The sequence below is a fragment of the Drosophila biarmipes genome, chromosome 2L (genome assembly GCF_025231255.1).
Source record: "Drosophila biarmipes strain raj3 chromosome 2L, RU_DBia_V1.1, whole genome shotgun sequence".
In the NCBI taxonomy this organism is placed as follows: domain Eukaryota; kingdom Metazoa; phylum Arthropoda; class Insecta; order Diptera; family Drosophilidae; genus Drosophila; species Drosophila biarmipes.
In genome coordinates, this window is record NC_066612.1 from 16,441,164 (window position 1) to 16,460,194 (window position 19,031).

Genomic DNA, 19,031 nt, shown 5'->3' on the forward strand with positions numbered 1-19,031 from the left:
GAAAACTAGCTTTGCAAAGCCGACGTTTGTATACCCGTCCATAAAGATTAGTAAGATTATGTATAATAAACTCTCTGTGCCAGCTGTATGATTTCGATCATAAATAAATTGGAAAAGCTAGAATTAGTTAAATAGATAGAAAGAATCAGAAACATGAAGAAACGCTATAGTCGAGATCTTCGACTATCAGATACCTGTCACTCAGCTTAAAAGAACAATAGGGAAATGGAGACATAAAGGCAAAACGATATAATATAGCGCCACCTACCAGCTAGTTCACACTGATTTAAGCGTGTTGTCCATTTGTAGACGTTAGAGTGGGCGTTGCAAAGCTTTTTAAGTTAATCGATAGGTATTGATAAGGCTAATACATTTCAATTAAAATTTTGTTTCTAGCACTAAAGCTGCAGGCGATACAGACTTTCACGAATTGTGGGCGTTAGAGTGGGCGTGGCCTCTGCTGAAACAAACTTGGGCCGCTTTAGAACACATATAATCGTTGTTCTTTAACCAAATTTTTAGCTTTTATGGTTTTCGATATCTCAGCGTTCATACTGACAAACAAACAGAAAGACGGGCGAACTTGGATCGCCTCGACTGATGATCCTCATTAAGGATCGAATAATATTCCTGCTACCTTTTACTATCATTTACTACACGGGTAATCTGTATTTTAATCATTGTAATGGCAAAATAGAATTGTTCGTGCCAACTTATAGACTACCTGTAATGGAGTAAGGACTTGGGAATGCTTTAGATATTAACAGATCCGTCTAGTAATGCTGATCCATAATATATATTCTTCAAAGAGTTCGGAACCAAGTTCTTCACTGCGTTGCCCACTTCTGACTAAAACTATGGGTATATACGTAATTTCCACTACAATTCCACAGCTTCACGAAGTAAAAACGCAGCTAGGTTTCTTGCTAATATCTCTCTTAACTTTATTGTTTGGCTTCCTTTTTTGTTTTTTGTTTTTTAATGTTGATACTCATGCTCATCAACATTTTGGATATGTGAAATACATTAAATAGGGCCTGGAAACAACTGCTTATTGAATGTTTACGAATAACAGCAACCACCTAGGTAGGAATACATGATTTATAATTCATTATATTTAATATAGCTATAGCCTATGCGAAAATCGGTAATATTTACAAATGCTCTACACGTGTATAACTGATCGTTTTGTAAAAACAAAGCACTCGCCTGGAAACGAAATCACTGCGAATAAATAAATAAGGTACAACTATAAATAGGTGAAATTACATTTGGAAATTTGGCTAATGAGAGTTTTACACTAACTAGGCTGTATTTGTAGATCATATTTACACATACTTTATAACATAATTTAGATTCCATACATTAGAATAAATACAACGAAATATTACAAGAATACTTGCGAAAACCAAAGGCTCTATGGGTCTTCCACTTTGCCATGCTTATGGTTGTAGGAGAGGGTTTTGCTTTAGGTAATAATACTTAGTTTATAGTACAATTAGCTATACGATTTTGATCCTACAACGCGCTGACTTGCCAACAAGAAGGTCACAATTCAAAAGATCATTACAATTTACTTTCTATGACATGAGACACAATGGGTACACTTTATTCTCAGTTGGAGATGGTAAAATTACGAGTTTTTCGATCCATGACAGTCTTGCAGCAAGTGCGAGATTTTTGTTTTGGGGCCTTTGTAGCTTGGATTTCCTTTTGATCTTTAACTTTATGGTGGCGGCACACGCTGCACTGGGATTGTCTCAGGTTGAGTTTTGGTTTCTGGGGCTGTGGCTCCTTCAGCTGCTTCGCGTCCATCAGGAGTGGAGGCGGTGCTCCGGAGTGGAGGCAGTCTTCTGGTAGCAGTTCAGATTGGCCGACATGCGGCCAAAGGCGGCGACCATGCGATTGGGCAGCCGGCTGAGTTGCTCCTGAAGATTTGAGGATCGGCTGGGGGCTGATCCGGGCGCCGTGGTGACCTGCTGCAGCTGGGCCACCACCTCCGAGTGTTGCACATAGGAGACCCGAATGTTGACCCCCTCGTCGTCGTCCTCGTCCTCCTCGCTGCCGCTCTCCACGTCCTCGTAGTAGGTGAAGCCCACCTGCTGCTCCTCCCGCTATACATCGCCGTAGTACGGCACCGGGGTGTTCTGGTCGATGGGCTTGACGCGCAGCTTCTGCTTGTAGTGGTACTCCTTGAGGTAGCTCTTCAGCCGCCCGGGCAGCTCCAGCTGGTTGATCCCATCGTAGCTGGTGTTGGTCACAATGGTGGCCCGGCTCAGCTGCTGCAGGGAGAAGGTCTGCCTCCGGTGAAGGGGCATCGTCAGGCAGGGCTCGAAGAACATCACGCAGGCGGGGTCCTTGTAGTGCTCCAGAAGTCCGGTCACCGTGGGCGCCGTAAACACACACGGATCATGGCAGTCGAAGCTGTAAGCAAGCATGGGATGTCGTTAGTTTAGGGCTCATTAAAAAAATAGTGTCTCTAAATATTTAAAATCTGACACAATATTTCGTAATTTAATATGGCAACTTTTTATGTTTTAAACAAATATGGTTCAGGGCTAAACCTACTGCCCTGCAACTCAAAGCTAAATCATTAGAATTAATTTTCCAAGAATAAATTTATTCATAATGAACTCATTTAATATTAGATTATTCATTATGTCATCAAACAGTCTAATCTAAATTCCCAGAAATTTTTCACAGGTTCATTGTTCTGCACTTGCATGAAGGCTATGGAGTGGAAATGCGATCAGGCGTTTCCAGAAGGTGACCCCAGACAAGGACGAGTGCTCACCTGAACTTGTGGCCGCTCTGCTCGATGCGGGCGTGCAGGGACCTGCCGTACTTGCGGAATGTGACCGAGAAGAGGAACTCCTCCTGGGCGGAGTCGCGCAGCAGGAAGGTGCCCTCCGGCTTGCCCTCGAGCAGGTGCTCCGCCTCGTAGCGGTCCATCTTGCCCCAGTAGAAGCTGCTGTTCGTGATCTTCTCCAGATCGGGAACCAGGCAGTGCATGAAGTCGATTTGCGAGTGCACGGTCATGTTGCGGGCTCCGATGGCGGGGTTGCCCAGTACGCCTGGTATTCCGGGGGCGGGCAGCGACGTCAGGGGGCGGGGCTGGGTCGGAGTCTGGGGCGGTGGGGGGACGGCGGGTTCGGTGACCACGGTGACCCGGTTGCCATTGGGCGACTCGACCACAAAGCGCGGCGACGTTATCCGGATGATCACCTGGTGATGGTGGTGGCTCGCATCCGAAACGGCCACGGAATTCCGCTTCCTTTGGCTCTGCATCCGGTGCTGGGCACTGCCGCTCGATGAGCCCAAAGTGGGCGGGGTGGAGCGGCGATCCGCTGTCCGGGACTTCCTCGGAACCGTCGCCACCGCCCCGGAGTCCTTCTTGTTGCTCACTGAATTGCTGCTCGGCAGCATGTCCCTCAGCCCCCGGAAGGCATCGCGGCACTTGCACTTGCAGCACCGCCGCTTCGAGGATCCGGATCCGGATGCGGATGCGGCGGACGAGGATGAGGATGTTGCTGCGCCCATTGACAATGTCTTACTGCTGCGACTCCGGCAGCAACTGTTGCTATTATTGCTTCTGGAAACTGATTTGGGAAAAACAATTTATGATTAATTTGGTTCACTTTAAATTTGATGAGATTTATTTTGATTCTCTTTAAATCTGACTGTCTCGTGACACTGGGAAAATTATTTATATTATTCACTGATCTGAAACCAGTGCTTCACTCTATGCGGTTTTTGTATTCGAACACTATTTATTCGCTGGTTTTTACGTTCAGTAATAATAAATTTATGTTTATTTAAGTACGGGCAGTCGTTTAATTTTTTTTACACTGCAGGAGCATTGGTCTCATGAAACCTTTTGGCATATTAAAGTTTTATGTTGGTAACTTATCATATTTAAATATCTTTGTAAAGATAGTTTATATTTGTGATGTTATCATTATTAATTAATCTAAAACAGTTTATATTATTTTTAAAATCAAAAATAAGATAAATTAAACAACCTACAAAAGCTTTTTTTATACTGTAATTAAAATTTTTTTTTAGTTGACGGCCTCGAACTTTTATGTTTGCAATGTCACCATCACTTATCGTTTTGAATCAATTAAAAGTTGAACGTTCACAATTATTTTTCCAATAAGTACTGAGTACATAAGTTCATTTTTTAGAATGTCACTATTATTTCAGAAACTTTTATTTTACAAAACAAAACCGGTGGAATTTTTCGCTGTGCACTGCCCGATTCAAAGAGAATCTCTCTCGTATCTATCAATTTTTGCCCACCTTGCTTGCTGGTGTGTTGCGTTCCCGCCGACAACATATTGCTGACTGGCAGCGACTCGAGCACTTCGCAATACTCGACGACTTCGGCCTCGTGGTTCTGGTGGATGTTGCTGTTGCTCCGACGCCGACGCAGCAGCGACTCATCGAAGTCGTCGTCGTCGTCTTCCACAGGGTAGTTGTGGTTGGTGCTGCCGCTGGGCCTGATGTTGCTGCTGGGACTGGTGTTGCTGTTGCTGTTGCTGTTGCCGTCGTGCAATTGTAACGTACTTATCGCAGCGCCGACGCTTCCCGCTAAATTGTTATTATTCACGGGCTGTCTTTCGGTTTTCGGCGCTTCCGCTGAACCGCCAGCAGTTCGATTCGTCACCACGCCCACTTCCCCACTGCCGCCCTCCAGCGTCACATTCACAATCTGGCCATTTGCATTTAGCGTGTCCGCAGACAGCGAGGCGTCCGCGGCACCCTCCACCTCCAGCACGTCCTCCTCCAGGTGGCGGCTCTCCACCTGACCCGCTGCCACTGCCGCATTGCCGTTCTCCATCTTGGCCAACTGGATTTTAATTATGATCTGACGCACTTCCGCCGGCGATGTGGCGGACGTGGCCTCCGTGAAGATCTCTCCCAGCTCCTGCTCGTCCAGACCGATTGTCTCCACTAGCGCTGCGGATTCCCTGGGGCTCGAACTCGCGGGCAGATCGCTCTTATCCTGGCTATTGGCGCGTACAGAGGGCTTGCTGAGGTAATGACCCATTGGAAGGTCTCTAGGTGTTTGGGGTGGGTTTTTCGTTTGCGTTCTGGAATGGCAGAATAATAGGCATTCGACATTAGTTTTATACAAAGGGTAGATATATTTTACTTTGGGTAAGTATTACATTCGAGGAGAAGAACCCCCGTTAGTCTTAGCTAAACTATTGATTAGCTTAGTTAGCATGTTTCGTGTTCCATACTTGCTTTTCGGACATTTCGCAAGATCCAGAAATAGCCGGCAGCCGGGTGAAACGAGTTTTGCCCGGTTACCCGGCGGCGTGTGAAATGTCTTGACCTACAGCACAGAACCACTTGGTGGGGGCTTCACCAGAGCATCAATTACCCACTCAGACGGGCGGAGGAGTTCACCAACTCCGCAGTGGCAAAGGGACTCGTCGGTTCGCCGGTCAAGTGGGCAATTAAATGCCATTGTCTAACTTCTAATTAATGGTGATCCCCCCAGCTGATCTTCGGGTAGACACATGTACTTATCCCCCGCGCACTGACTCATCCAGGGAGGGATCTGGGGACCTCGTCATGCAGATGATGAGGACACACCATGGCATTCCAATCCCACGCATCAATAGGCCCCAGAAGAGCAAGTACGTCGCACCAACACACAGCGGATTGTAATGGGCACATCCTATTTTTAGATACTCGCCCCTGGAGAGCTGATGAAATCAATGTGGAAGGCAAGTACACACCACGCCATGCACGTAGGTCCCCCGTCCTCGAAAACCCCACATCTCATGTGACTGACTTCTGGGTCAAGTGGGCTTATCTCTGCTGCTAGAAAACACGAATCAGGCGCCAACAGTAAGCACTCATTCAGGGAAAATCTGTTGTTATTCACTGATATACTCGGCTTAGTTCGCGTGAATGTAACTTTTCCACGGGGAAGTGGCTTTCCGCTGAGTAATTGACAATTGACACTGACAAATCCTTATCGCACCCACATCACCCAGATGCGTCATTTACTTCCGAAGTTGGGCCATACAGAAGGAGCCAAGGCAAAGGTAGCCAGCACTGGTTGTACCATGCCCTGACTCATCTTTTGCTGTGGTGGAAATTAACCGAAATCGCGTAAAACGACTGACTACGACTGTGAGCAATGCCACTGCGGTTTCTTAATCGAATTCTGCAGGTGGCCATTTCCCCTAATGGCGAAATAATTAGATCATTGGCCAATAAAACCTCTGATTGATCGACGGTTATCAGTCATGGTATGGTATAGTAATACTTATTCCAGGAATAAACTGAGCCCCAACTTGGTTACTCAAAATTGTATTTTATGGTTATTTTAAATTTACAAACTTACAGTAGGGCTTTGCCGAAACAAGTGTTTCAACAGAAATTTCTGACGTGCCCTCCAAAAAAAACCCACAAGTATTTTCAACAATTATTAGGAACTCTCGCAATTCATAATAAATGAAAAACAAAATAATTCGGACTTTATGATTTACATACAGAAATTGTAGTATGAATGGTTGACGACTGAAATCATATTTAATGTTTATTTATTTAAAGCTCAGCGAATTCGAAGAAATGGAATTAAGCAGAATAATAAGTTACTTTTCAGCTTAAATATGTTAAATACATGCTGGTGATGAATCGCCACTTCAAGGACTTGATTAAAAATAATTATTTTGAGCTTCAAAATTTGTAGTTCTTTAACTGCTTTTCGGTATTCGAAACTGCGCTGAGCAAATTTTTAATTTATTGATAGTCGGCACCTGCACACTTAACCAAATTCATGGAAATATGAGTCCAGCAAAAGTAGTGCCTTCAATTAGGCCAGCACTTTCCATAAGAAGTCCTCCTGTTTTGACCATAAATTCAGTTTTCGCAGTAACGATTAGAATCGCGCTGTTTATGTGAACTTAATCAAGACTGTTTATCGCAGCGATTAATTAGGAATTACCAAGAACAAGGCCGCGATATGTAATCAAAGACGTACATCGGGGCAGGAGTTTAGCGGAAACAATGTTTATCATTTCTGGGAACCGTGGGCAATTGCCATAGGGAATTTTGCAGAACTCTCCGGCTAGTGCTGGTAATTCGATTTGATTCGGGGCGGGCCAAATGGGGAGTTCGCTGGAACAATGATGGCAGACAAACGGTTATCATTTCGAAGCTATCGACGGCAGTTCGACCTCCCGCTGCTATCAACCCTGACGATTTCCACGGAATTCCCTTGTGTTAATCGCCTAACGAGCCGCATACGCCTGCGTTCGGGCCTAGTCAAACAGTGCCGAAAACATTACCTTGTCGAACAATCCAGGCAATTAACAGTGCATATATTTTCACAACTTTTACCCGAAAATGGAAGGGAAAATATTAAAGTTATTTCCCGGAAATGCGACCCACAAACAGTAAACAGTCGAACTTGCAGCTTTTTAACGAGAATCGAAAAATTATAAACGACGTGTTTTAGCTGGAAAACGACATGTGTGGGGGCATCGCCGCTCAAATTATAGAGTGCCCGCTGGATAATGAGGCCCCAGGCATTCAGTTCGCATTCACCGTTGACCCGATTGGTCTAACGGTAATTTGCACACCTCCGTAGATACAGATACTTTTCCATGCACGGTTCCAAGGCGCACGTGCTGCAAGCAATTTATCGGCTTCGAATCGTACGATTCGATCGGGTGAGTAATCAATACATTCTGGCTAACGTATGACACGATCGTTCGCCTTTAGCCGCAGATAATTATTATATTTCCCCTTAGCGAGGGACCCAGGGGCCCGGCAACCTTTGCAGTGTATTTACGACTATGATGAAATACAAAAGAGTGACTTGAACTCAAGATTCAACTTCAGATTCCAAGAGGCCCGCATGAGACAGCGGCGGGCCAGTAACAAAATTTTTCAATGGAAATACGAAACTGAAACGGCAGATAAACCGCCGAACTCGGGATTAACAAGAGGGACTGGATCCGCTTGGACAAGTACACCGAAAAAAAATGGTAGTTTAAGGAGAAAGCGATCTGAAATCAGGGTATTGTTAACATTTTTTCTAGGGTATTTTTTGTTTTTCCTATGATGAATAATATTTCACAAAAATATTTTAAGAGCTATAGGGATACTAAAAAAATTAGAAAAGGTTTTTAAAATATAAAAATATTTATGTAGTTTAAAAAACAAATTATTAAAAGAAATAGTTATTAATAGAAATAGTTTTTCTTTCGCTATTATGTAAACAAATATTTTGAGAATTATAAGAATACTTATAAAAATGACAAAATATCCTAAAATAATTCGAAATGTTTATATAGTTTAAAAAAAAATTATTAAAACTATTATCAACATTTTTTTCGAAATTGTTTTTTCTTTCGCTTTTATTTAAATAAATATTTTGGATAACTAAAATATGTCCAAGCTTCCCTAAAATATAAAAATATTTACAGTTTTTAAAACAAATTATTGAAATTTCTCTAAACATAACATTTTTTAGAAACATGTATGGTTTCTCTCAGTGCAGTGGATGGTATCCGTAGGTAGGACAAGGCGTTCCATGAGTCACCCAGACAATGAGCAGCAGCAGGCCGTCTGAGAGACCGCAACTCCGGGTGAACTAACCCACTACACACAACCTCGTGCTTCTTTATCGGCCGAGTGTTTCGAGGGCTCGTCGAGCCGAACTTCCCTTGGCCCTCCGCCCTCAGCTCTTCACTCTTGTTTCCAGTTGCCAGCGAGCAGCTGAAGTTTTTCTGCGCCGCTGCAGACAATGCGAAATTTCGTCAGAAATCCAAATGCGGATAATGATCTAATACATAACTTGTTCGGGGTAAAAACGTTGATAAACGCTCCCGGGCGGAGACGGATGGGCATGGGAGAGAAAGCCAGCAGCGGAGTGGTTTGCATGGCTAATAAGGGACTCCGCCTGCCTCTAATGAAGGGGGCACTCACCCCCTACAAGGTTCGGTGGAAACTCAAGCGGAATATATCAAAATTTTAAAAGAAACCAGTTGTACCAAAGTGGAGCAGGAAAAGGGAATTTTATTTGCATTTATTACGCGTTTAAATGCAAACAGAGCATCTAAAAATAGGCAATCTGTTTAGGTCCAAAAGGGTTACGTTAAGCCGTGATGAAGACATGTTGAATTAGTATTCTCTTTCCTACGAACCATAAATATTTATATGGAAAAGGGGAGCCCCAAAATGTGCACAATTTTGAAAAATATATTTAAATCAGTACTGAGAAAGGGTTGGGTTTACGGTAATGAGCTCATACAAGAGTTGCCAATTTGAAGCTCGTGGCCGGGTGTTTTTTCCCTGAGTCCAAACAATCCAAATCCAATCTTATTATCTGTAAGTGAATAATTTCTGTGCCGCGCCCCGTCGCCAAGGCCCGTTATTAAAAAACCATTTGGAGCCCGGGCACTCGAAACGATTTTTGTAACCTTCCCAGCAACTTGGCCAACAACAACTTAGCCATGGCTTAGCTGGCCGTCCCACAGCACCCTGTATGTATTATGTTTTACGCAGAAACTGTCACAACAAGGCGGCAGAGGCAAAAGCGGCTTGAAGCAGCGTGAATCGCGGTCAGCGGGGCGAATGGGGGACGGAATGTGGGCTAGTGCAAAAAAGCGAGCCACACAAAGGGGCACAAGCCAGAGGTCGAACCGACACCTAGATACTCTATAAATTGTACATTACAATAACAATTTAAATTCAAAATTAATTTTTTAATTAAAAAATGTAAACTCAACCGAACTACGTTTATATAACGCTTAAACATACCTAAAAGATACTTTTTTTCGTTTCGTAACCACCGCCTGACATGCTAACTATATGCTCACGAGGTTGTCATAAACAGCGCAAAAACCCTATATTGTTGCAAAATTAGTGAAGAATTCGGCAGAGCCTGTTGCCAAGGCGGGGAAACTCCCGATGAGAAGAAACCTCAACAACAATGAAAAAGCCAGCGCCCCAGAAGCGAAAAGTCCGGGGGGCAGAGGCGAAGGATTTTAAAGCGAATTCAATTACTTTTTGTGCTGCCGACGTCGCATCTTTTTTCTTTCCATTTTGTTTTGCATTTACTGGGAATTCGCAAATGAAGTTCGCTCGAAAATAAAATCACATGCAAAGCGGAGCAGTAAAGTGCCAGAAACTGGAATGGGAATGGGTTGGGGGTCTGGCGGTCTGGGGGTCTGGGGGTCTGGGGATCCTGAGAAAGTGTATTTCATTTTGATATATTTTTCGCAGGAAAATTGAAATGAGATTTATTACGCTTTGGGCACTCGGATTCGTAATTTGCCCATTCATTGCTCTGCGGGAAAGGCAATGTGGTAAGTAAACAAACGCCTCTCATCAGGCCGATTCGGCATTCAAACTTATGCGAACTTTAATTAGCGTTTCCAGCAAAATCGGATGGGGCACGAGCTAAACAAGGTTCGTGACTGATTGTGTTCGACGGGGTCGTCTTGGCGGACCTCAGAGATACAATATCTCCATTGACGCAGGCATCATTCTGTGTGCACTACGTTTTACGCTCGAATTTGTTATCTCGCCGCTCTCTTCTGTTATCGCGAGGAGGTGGGAAAGCACCGGGGCGGGGCTGATTATCTAGGCCCGAAAACGATAACAACGAAAATAATAATATTAACATTTAATGTGAAGAGAGGCGATTTCTTGGAAATTCGCACACAGCCAACAGGCCGCCCCATGATAAATCCATCGCACGAACACACACGGGTGGAAAAATTCCTGGAAAATGTGCACACGGTACTCGCATGGCGGTGAAGTCATGGAGTTCCTGTGTCTGTGTGCGGTTTTCTGATTAAGCGAAAGCACTAACAAAAATTCAACTTAATTCGCTCCAGGTCCGGGTTAGGCCCAAGCGATTTCTTTTCGGTTCTGGCAAAATAAAAAGATGGTTTCCCTAGATACTTTTGTGCCGCCGGGCTCCTTTAGTCGCGCTGAGCTGAAATTATGACCGTGAGCTCACGGAACTTTTGTTTCGGAAAGCAACGGAACCCGAGCTATATGGTATATCCATACAAAGGTATCTTGGGCGTGTGCGGGCTTTGTTTTGGTAGCTAATCGTATTATCTTGAGTGATGGCCCACAGATACGCCGAAATTATGAAAAACTTAGATAGGGGTTTTTGAACCCATCATAAAGTTTATCTTGTCTTGGAAAGGCTGTTATATGAATGGTTTAAGGTAAATAGAGATTTCTCAGCTATTCAAACGGTAATACTGTGGAGCTTAAAGTGTTAAGATGTCTCAGAAAAGGCCTGAAAAAGATAGGCCTTATTTTAATCCCTAAGATACACAAATTAGTATTTCATACATACGCTTTTTCACTTTGTATTTATCCCTTAAAATCTTTGTTGAGGTAGGTTTAATGCCAGCAACGTGCCTGCGTTTCTTACACTATTCCCAAACAATCGATTTAAATTAGTGTTCAATGGTTTACCTGCTAGTAGCTTGGAGCTGAACTCTTTACTGGACGAACGGGCAGGTAACACGGCGTTTTATTTGCAGCTAACAATGGGTCGTAAACGTGATTGATTAAATAGTTTTAAATTTAGCGATTGCGGAACCAGCTATCTGCAGCACTGAATCGACCTTTGCGAATACGTAGTCGCTCCGGCAGTATTCCAGAGATTACACAAGGCTCTATAAAAATTCATTGATAAATTACTACGAATCGCACAATCCACACTAGACACACACCTTTGCACCTCACCCGACACCCACTCACATGCACACCCACAGACACGCTTATCAACAGAAACGTTTGCAAAGTTGAAACGAAACGAAATTCTCAGAACAATCAAAAGCATTTCGTTGGCTTTTCCAGGGAAAAGCAAATATGTAGGGTGGCGGGTGCCGAGGGGAGGCAGGCTGACATGCGCTGAGATAACGATAAAGGGGAGGGAAGAACAACTGTGGGGTAAGGTCAGGACGATATACATATATTATATTATTGGCCACAACAAACAAACACACTCAGGGACTTCAGATTTCAAATTTCGAAACGCGGGCACAAATAGAGAATTTACAAAAGCCCCACTTGAACTGGTTTTTAAGCGTCTTTTCTTATAAACAATGTGTGCTTTGGCTCTATGATCCATGCTACCAAAGGGGCTCCCTAGGAAATTCAAGAAGCTCATAGATCATACAAAAAAATGTGCCATGATCGTATAGTTTTAATTTTAAATTCTATATTTGTTAGCTTTTCATCAAAAGAATAGTATGTCTAAATAAATATACTATGATCATAAAACAAAAACAGTTTTAAAATTCAAGTATTTCTTAATAAAGCTATGTACAATATATGTATCTAAATACATATCTAGCGGAAATACAGCTTCGCAAAATTGATAAGTAATTTTAGGAGATTCCGTATAATAGCTTTTCAATGGAAGCACAGCAAGTCGGTTGTGGAAAATGTTCGTAACAGTTGAATTGTTTCAGTGAAACTAGGTTATATGGGGATTAAATTCTGGGGAATCCGATGTGCTCAACTTATGGTGGCACTTTTGTGGCTTTGCATCCGTAAGTAACAACATCTGCGCCTGTGTTTTTCCGTTAATTGCAGTTCTCCATAAAACATCTCTATATGGGAACCCCTCTGGCTGCCCCTTGTGAACCCACTCGAGAGCCACTCACACACCGACAATTGAGTGTTTTGCCCACATTTCACTTTTGGCATTGCGTTTCAATTGAACAAATTCACGCGAACAATTAACAATAACGAACAAAATCAAATTTCCAACGAAAAATCTCGTCTAAAAAAAAAAGGAAAACAAACAACAATGGGATGAAAGAGCGGCCCGGGGTGGGGGTGTAAGCAGGAGGGCAGCAATCTACCTATGATTAGGCGTGCGACAGAGAGGGGTGTATGCGAAGTGAAAGGGAGGGGGACAGGCGGCCTTGTTGCCGGGCAGACAATTTGGCATTTTCGCAAGATCGCTGTCTCGCTCCGGCACTCGCACTGCACTTATCCCCTCGAGAAACCGTTTCACATGAAAAGCTATTAAAAAAATTGAAAACGCTCTCAAGTTTAATACGAAAATTCAAGGAAACGAGCGGAAGAGGATGGTAAGCGGCTTCTTACCAAGAACCATCAAAAAGTGCACACACACACAGCGGGAGCAGCGAACGCAGACAGCAACAATTTGACGCATTACAAACGAAGTTAATAACACCTTTTCCCATGAAGGGTACAACAACAGCCCGATGTTCCCAAGTTGCCTGCCATCCCACCCCCCTCCTCGAGCATTTGTTGTTGTACGGCTTCGGCCGAATCCAGCGGCTACACCTTTACATTTGTACACCTTTAGCAAGAAGCCATGGCCAACAGCGACGCGACTGGTATGGGCCACGGCAGCAGCAACCGGGTCTCGGTGTTGGTAGTGGTGCGCCGAGAGAACAGTGCAGGTACAGTGGGCTCCCGGTGAAGGAGGACTATACTATCCTGAAGTTAGAGTCTTTGGTTTTAAGTTTTACTTCTAATCTAACTTATAAAACTCATGCTATACATTTTTATTTTATTTTTAGAACCAGTTATCTCACCCCTTTGGGCACAGAAATTTAAGGCTGAGTCCACTTTTAGATTAGCTGAGGCATGAAAACTATCACAAGTTGTAGCATTTGCACCCATTTTTAACTTCTAACAAATTTCAAAAATGTTGATAGCACTAAAATATGATGAGAAATATATATTTCCAAAGATAAACACTTAAGTGCATGAGTGTGCTGCAGAGTTCCCCAGCGAAAAGGCCCAGCATGGGTTAATCAATACAAGTTTCGACAGCTCATGTGATCAGTGATATTTGATATGGCCATGTTTGTCGTGGGAATTCGCACGGGGGAATGCCTTGTGCACTTCTTTGGGTGCGTGGCTCTGGCGAGGCCCCACTGTATCCGCATCTGCTCGTGCGCTCGCATCTGCATCTGTGTTCGTGCCTCGTATCCGTGCGCGTTTCTCGGTTTTCGAGTCTGTGTGAGGGCCAGCTTCATTTCAGCTTGGCTTGCGGTGTTAAATGTTTGCAGCAGCATTTTTCATTCAATAGCCCGAGCGAGCAAAAGCAACAACAGCAGCTGCCAACATCATCAAGCACACACATACACACACACGGGCGCACGGGCTGGCCTGTGTATCTGTGTATCTGTGAGAGTGCGAGTGCGAGTACGGGTATCTTTGTATCTGCTGGTCCGCTTTGGCTGTCTGTCACTTCTCAGAAATCGGTCTAAATTAGAAAATGCGTTTCTGGGAATTTCGTATCGCTCTTTCGGGCCCACAGAGCTCGGGCGCACATATAAATATATATATCGTAAATATATATTAAGGCAGTATAGACGACAGTTCCCCTTATTCCCAGTTCTCGGAAAATATGCCTTTCCCCCAATGAATTTATCAATGGCATTTGCGAATATTATATGGCGAACGGCAACTATTTTCTTTTGTAATTTATGCAAACAGCAAGCGTTTCACGGAATTCCGCTTGCCACAATGTGCTAGTTGTTTAAGTATTTCTGAATTTACCTCTCCTTTGACTTGCTGGCTATTTTCAGAGTGCTGGTTACTTTTGGCTAGTTGGCAGTTTGGCCAAACCGTAGTTTAAGCATATTTTAGTTTTGCTTTCACAGGTTTTTTCTTCGCTTTTTGACGTTATCTCTCTTTGAGGTGACACCAACACACACTCACTCGCACACACTAATTGCACTTTTCGATCTGCGAGGCACTCGACCGATTTTCCGCTCGATAGTGTGCAATTCCGTCAATTTGTGCAATTTTTCTCGACGAAACGAAAACGAAACACGCACGAATACGAAGAAGTATCTCCTCCCCGAAAAGTATCTGTATCTTTCGCCCTGCGTCCGCTTCGTTCCGTTTCTTCAGTGTGACTGCCGACGGACTTCGCCTCGATACTGGGACCCACTAAAAAGGTACTAAACGGAAGCTGAAAAGGTAGTACCGGCGGGTGGAAAACTTGGCTAGGCGAGCTGACAGAGGCTCCGAAAAAGGTGGAGAAACTGGGTGGCCTTTACCATAGTTGCATTCAACTGTGCTAATCTTATCATGGACCCAAACACATATGCTCTAGTCGAAAGTGTTATACCTTCTGTACTGCTTTCTGTAAGCCTTTTATACCCGATACTCGTAGAGTACAAGATATATTAGATTCGTCGGAAAGTATGTAACAGGTAGAAGAAACCGTTTCCGACCCCATAAAGTACATATATTATTGAGAAAGAAGAGTCAAACTTGGCTTGCAGATTACTATTGCTGCTTTGTATATCTCCATTTCCCATTTTCTCCCCTAAGCTGAGTAACGGGTATCTGATAGTCGAGACACTCGACTTCTTTGTTTATTGTATTTTTACTTTTATTTATGGTAACAAGCATGAAATGTTTTTACATTGAATTTTTTGTATACATATACAATTAATACTTATTTATTTGCAATTGTTTTCAAATATTTTTATTTAGTGTGCAATCACTTATAATGCAGTTTTTAAATGGTACTCTTATTAGTGCCTATAAATTAAGAAAGTAACTGTAAAGATTGACCAGAAAACTAATTAAAAACAAATGAACAAGTTTTTAAATTTATATTAAAAGGTTTTCTATGCTTATAAAACGTAACAAAACATTAAGAAGGAAAGTTAAGAACTAATAAAAGGGGTTTTTAACAACATTTTTGTAGGATTTTTAAAGAACTTTGTCTTTAAATCCGTTCTGTCTAGCTCCATTTGAAATTTAGGATTCTTCAAGGCGGCTGCGAAGATTCAAACAAAAATCGTTCCATTCCAGTTCAGAGTTCAGACAATTCCTCCATCTCAATTTAAAGGGTTCACAAATATCGTTTAGCTGTGCTGCCCACAAAATATTTTTCTCTATTACCTTGTGAGTTAGAAATCGCGCCAGGGAGTTTTCATTATTGGAGAAGTAATGCTTTCCAATGTATTGAAGATGAAGATCGAGAGCGAGACCATTAAGGCTATAACAATTGCTTTTCGTTTTCTTAGCAAAGTGCGCTTGCATCTTGTCAATCTCCTTAAACGTATGACTTCCCCAAACTTGGGCCTTATAAAGCTCCATTAATCGTACCCAAGGTTCTGATTCGCTGCTGAAATCCTCAAGCCGACTTTTGGCGAAGGATATCATATTTCGCACTTGTTGTCTGCTTGACAGTAAGGAGGTGAATTCGAAATCGAGAAATAGGGCACTAGAAGTGGTTTTGATCTGCTGTCCTTTTATATTCCACTTCTCAACTGCAGATAGCGGACCACCTCGCCTAAAAACCACAACTTTAGACTGCTTCATGTCCACCACCAAGCCCCACTTATTGCAGTAGTCTTCCAGCTGGTTGATCAAATCTTGAAGACCGGGAGCACTACCAGAAAGAAGGGCCATTTTATCGGCGTGCATCAGGATGCTTATTTGGCGATCACCGATGACGAGGCCACCTCTTAACTCATCGGGAAGATCGTTTAAGTATAGGGCAAACATAAGTGCTGGCAGGCCCCTGTAGCCGCGTTGAAAGTATCCGAGGAGTTGGTCTCGGTAATGGTTCTGCTTGCATACAAATCTTAAGAAGTCGACTATTTTTGACGATACTCGAAGTTTTTGAAGCTTGGGCCACAGAAGTGTTTCAAGTATTTCAGAGGACACTGATTCAAACTGCACGAAATACGAGTAAACTTTGGATCCTTTTTCGACCAACTTCATTCCGGCCATTGCTTTCAAGGCATAAACAAAGTCGGTCTTCGAGGACTTTCCGGAAAAACAAATCTGAGAATTACTCAAGATGTGCTTTCTTTTGCACCATTTGATCAGCCTTTTATGTAGTATACTGCTTACGATCTTTGTGAGATCCGAAATTGATAAAATTCGTAAGCCTGCGACTTGGTTTGGTTTAGATCCGCTGAAAAGAACGTTGCAGCTATGGGCGACAGTATCGACCATATCTTTTGGGGGGTTTTTGAAAATCTCAGGCCAAGAGCCGTGCCTGAGAGCGAATAAAACTTCCTCTATCCTAATTTCCGAGTCCAATGTCGGTTCGCTCAGAACAATGCTGGAATCGAATTGTACAACGTTCCTGGCTGTCCTTTGTATTGGCGAAGCTCTGGTGCCTAGAGAGCTTAGCAGGGAGTTCAGGTCCACTTGCAGGCAGATGGGTAAGTGATCGGACCCATGCCTCGTTTGGCCCTCCTCTGGCTGGTCCACCTTGAAGTCCATCACGGAGGCCATTAGATTCTGGCTTACTGCCGCTATGTCGATGGTGGAATTGCCCAACGGGCTGAAGTAGGTGTAGCTCCCCTCCGAGTCTCCGTGGGTCAGGCCATTCAGAATTTGAAGTTTGTAATCGCCGCAAAAGCCCAGAAAAGGGCCGTGGTTCTTTCTCTTCTTATCGTGCGATAGGCGACCGTAAAGCTTTTTTCACCGGCTCGAATTCCGCCTCCCATCCTGTGGTGTGGATGTAAAGTGGAACGATGCTCAGTATCTTGTCACACAGGCGCAGTTGCAGAATCTTCAGGCCATTGGATTCAGCAGTTGAGTGGGCTATGCCAAGCTCCTCGAGCGATCTCCGAATGCCTATTAGACACCCACCGATACCCCTGCCTCGACGAAAGACCTTCGTAGCATCCTTCCAGTGCAAAAATTCGAAATCGGGCTGCTGCTTCTCGAAGTCCCCAAGGGCCGGAGCATCCGGAAGTGTGTGTGTTTCGAGTAGGATATAGATATCGAAGTTGCGTAGATATTTGATAAGCTCCCTGTTGTATTGCTTGCCTTCCAGACCTCTGATGTTATATGAAGCGATTCTTAACGATTGGATTGGGGCATTAATATCTCTTTGCGCGCTCATATCTAGGCAGCTTTGACCATAGAGTTTCTAAATCTCGGATTTTGAAGGGCTAGCTTCTGGTTTTCCCGGTTATTATTCACTCACAAAGCCAATTAATTCAGCAGTAATTCCGGCAAACAACTGATAGGCCCAACAATAAGTGATCTTGTGAAATAGGTATGACTCATCCATCACTTCAGCCGGATTTCTCTCCTCTTTTCCCTATAATAAATATATTCAGTTATCATTATTGCTTTATTTATTATTAAATTCATTTTTTTTGTATTAGTATTCTGATTGCAAATAATAATAACGACAGTACTTCGCTTGTGCTTGCCTCCTGACCTTCGACGAATTAAAACTTAGATGCAGTAACTAGTATGCAGCCAAACAACTGAAAAGCCCCAGAATTAGCAATGGGCTTGAGGAACAAATATCTTCTGTAGTTATTGTATCCAGTTTTCACTACCGTTCACTTTGTTATTGGATACAAATCGCTGTCTTTAGCCTTCTGATTGGGAACAATAACATCTACATTTGCTTGTGAATTCCCCTCTGGTCTGTCGACCGGTTCTGCCTGCCAACCTATCGATCGTTTATACGACCGTCAAGCTAGCGTCGCCTGTTAGCAGTGAGTATGGAATGGTGGAACTTGGAGCAGGGGAGCTTTTTGTTTTTAAATTTTCCCGCTAAACCGAAAAATCGAGTTCTTAACTGCCCCTCGCAGAGAATGTGCCAATTCGCACTGTAAGCCATGCTAATAAGCGTCGGTTCAAGTTTTTTGTTTGCTTAAGAGTTTCAGCAAAATCAAACCGACAGTGGATCGCGGATCGTTTGAGAAGTGTTCTATGAAATTTGTATTAAAATCAAACACACAGTTTTTGAGAAAATTGCTTTACTGCGGGGGGTGGTAAAAAGTATAACCGAAAGCAGTGTAAAGACCTGAACCACAAGTAAATAGCTTGGCCAAGAAAATCATTCGGAAGTGGTCAGTAAATACAGGTAATTTAGTCGGCCACCTTAAGTAGTTATTTCAAATAATTTCAGAACTTTAATTAATAAAAAAGTACATTTAGTAATGATAAGCTTTTGTCCATTTCGTCCGTTTTTTAAATTTTATCTGTGCGGTATTTTAAATTGATTAGCTATGCTATGTTCTAGAAGATCTCAACGG

The 19,031-nt window shown here is 43.2% G+C and overlaps 2 protein-coding genes across 4 annotated transcripts; both read right to left on the reverse strand.

The window, feature by feature from the left end:
* Positions 1 to 919: 919 nt before the first annotated feature.
* On the reverse strand, positions 920 to 14,902 carry LOC108033917 (uncharacterized). The gene is made up of 4 exons (XM_017108588.3): positions 14,551 to 14,902; positions 4,303 to 5,096; positions 2,795 to 3,599; positions 920 to 2,424 (listed from the first exon to the last, which is right to left on the reverse strand). The coding sequence occupies exons 2-4, from the start codon at positions 5,051 to 5,053 to the stop codon at positions 2,115 to 2,117; spliced, it is 1,866 nt and encodes a 621-aa protein (XP_016964077.1). The 5' UTR covers positions 5,054 to 5,096; positions 14,551 to 14,902; the 3' UTR covers positions 920 to 2,114.
* Positions 14,903 to 15,474: 572 nt separating this feature from the next.
* LOC122818854 (uncharacterized) lies at positions 15,475 to 18,436 on the reverse strand. Of its 3 annotated transcripts, none has more exons than XM_044094412.2 (2): positions 18,203 to 18,436; positions 15,475 to 18,079 (listed from the first exon to the last, which is right to left on the reverse strand). In XM_044094412.2, the coding sequence occupies exon 2, from the start codon at positions 17,260 to 17,262 to the stop codon at positions 15,769 to 15,771; it is 1,494 nt and encodes a 497-aa protein (XP_043950347.1). In that variant the 5' UTR covers positions 17,263 to 18,079; positions 18,203 to 18,436; the 3' UTR covers positions 15,475 to 15,768. The 3 variants fall into 3 exon arrangements, with proteins under 3 accessions (XP_043950347.1, XP_043950346.1, XP_050741158.1); XM_044094411.2 differs by having other exon boundaries at positions 18,180 to 18,436; XM_050885201.1 differs by having other exon boundaries at positions 18,393 to 18,410.
* Between the last annotated feature and the right edge of the window lie 595 nt (positions 18,437 to 19,031).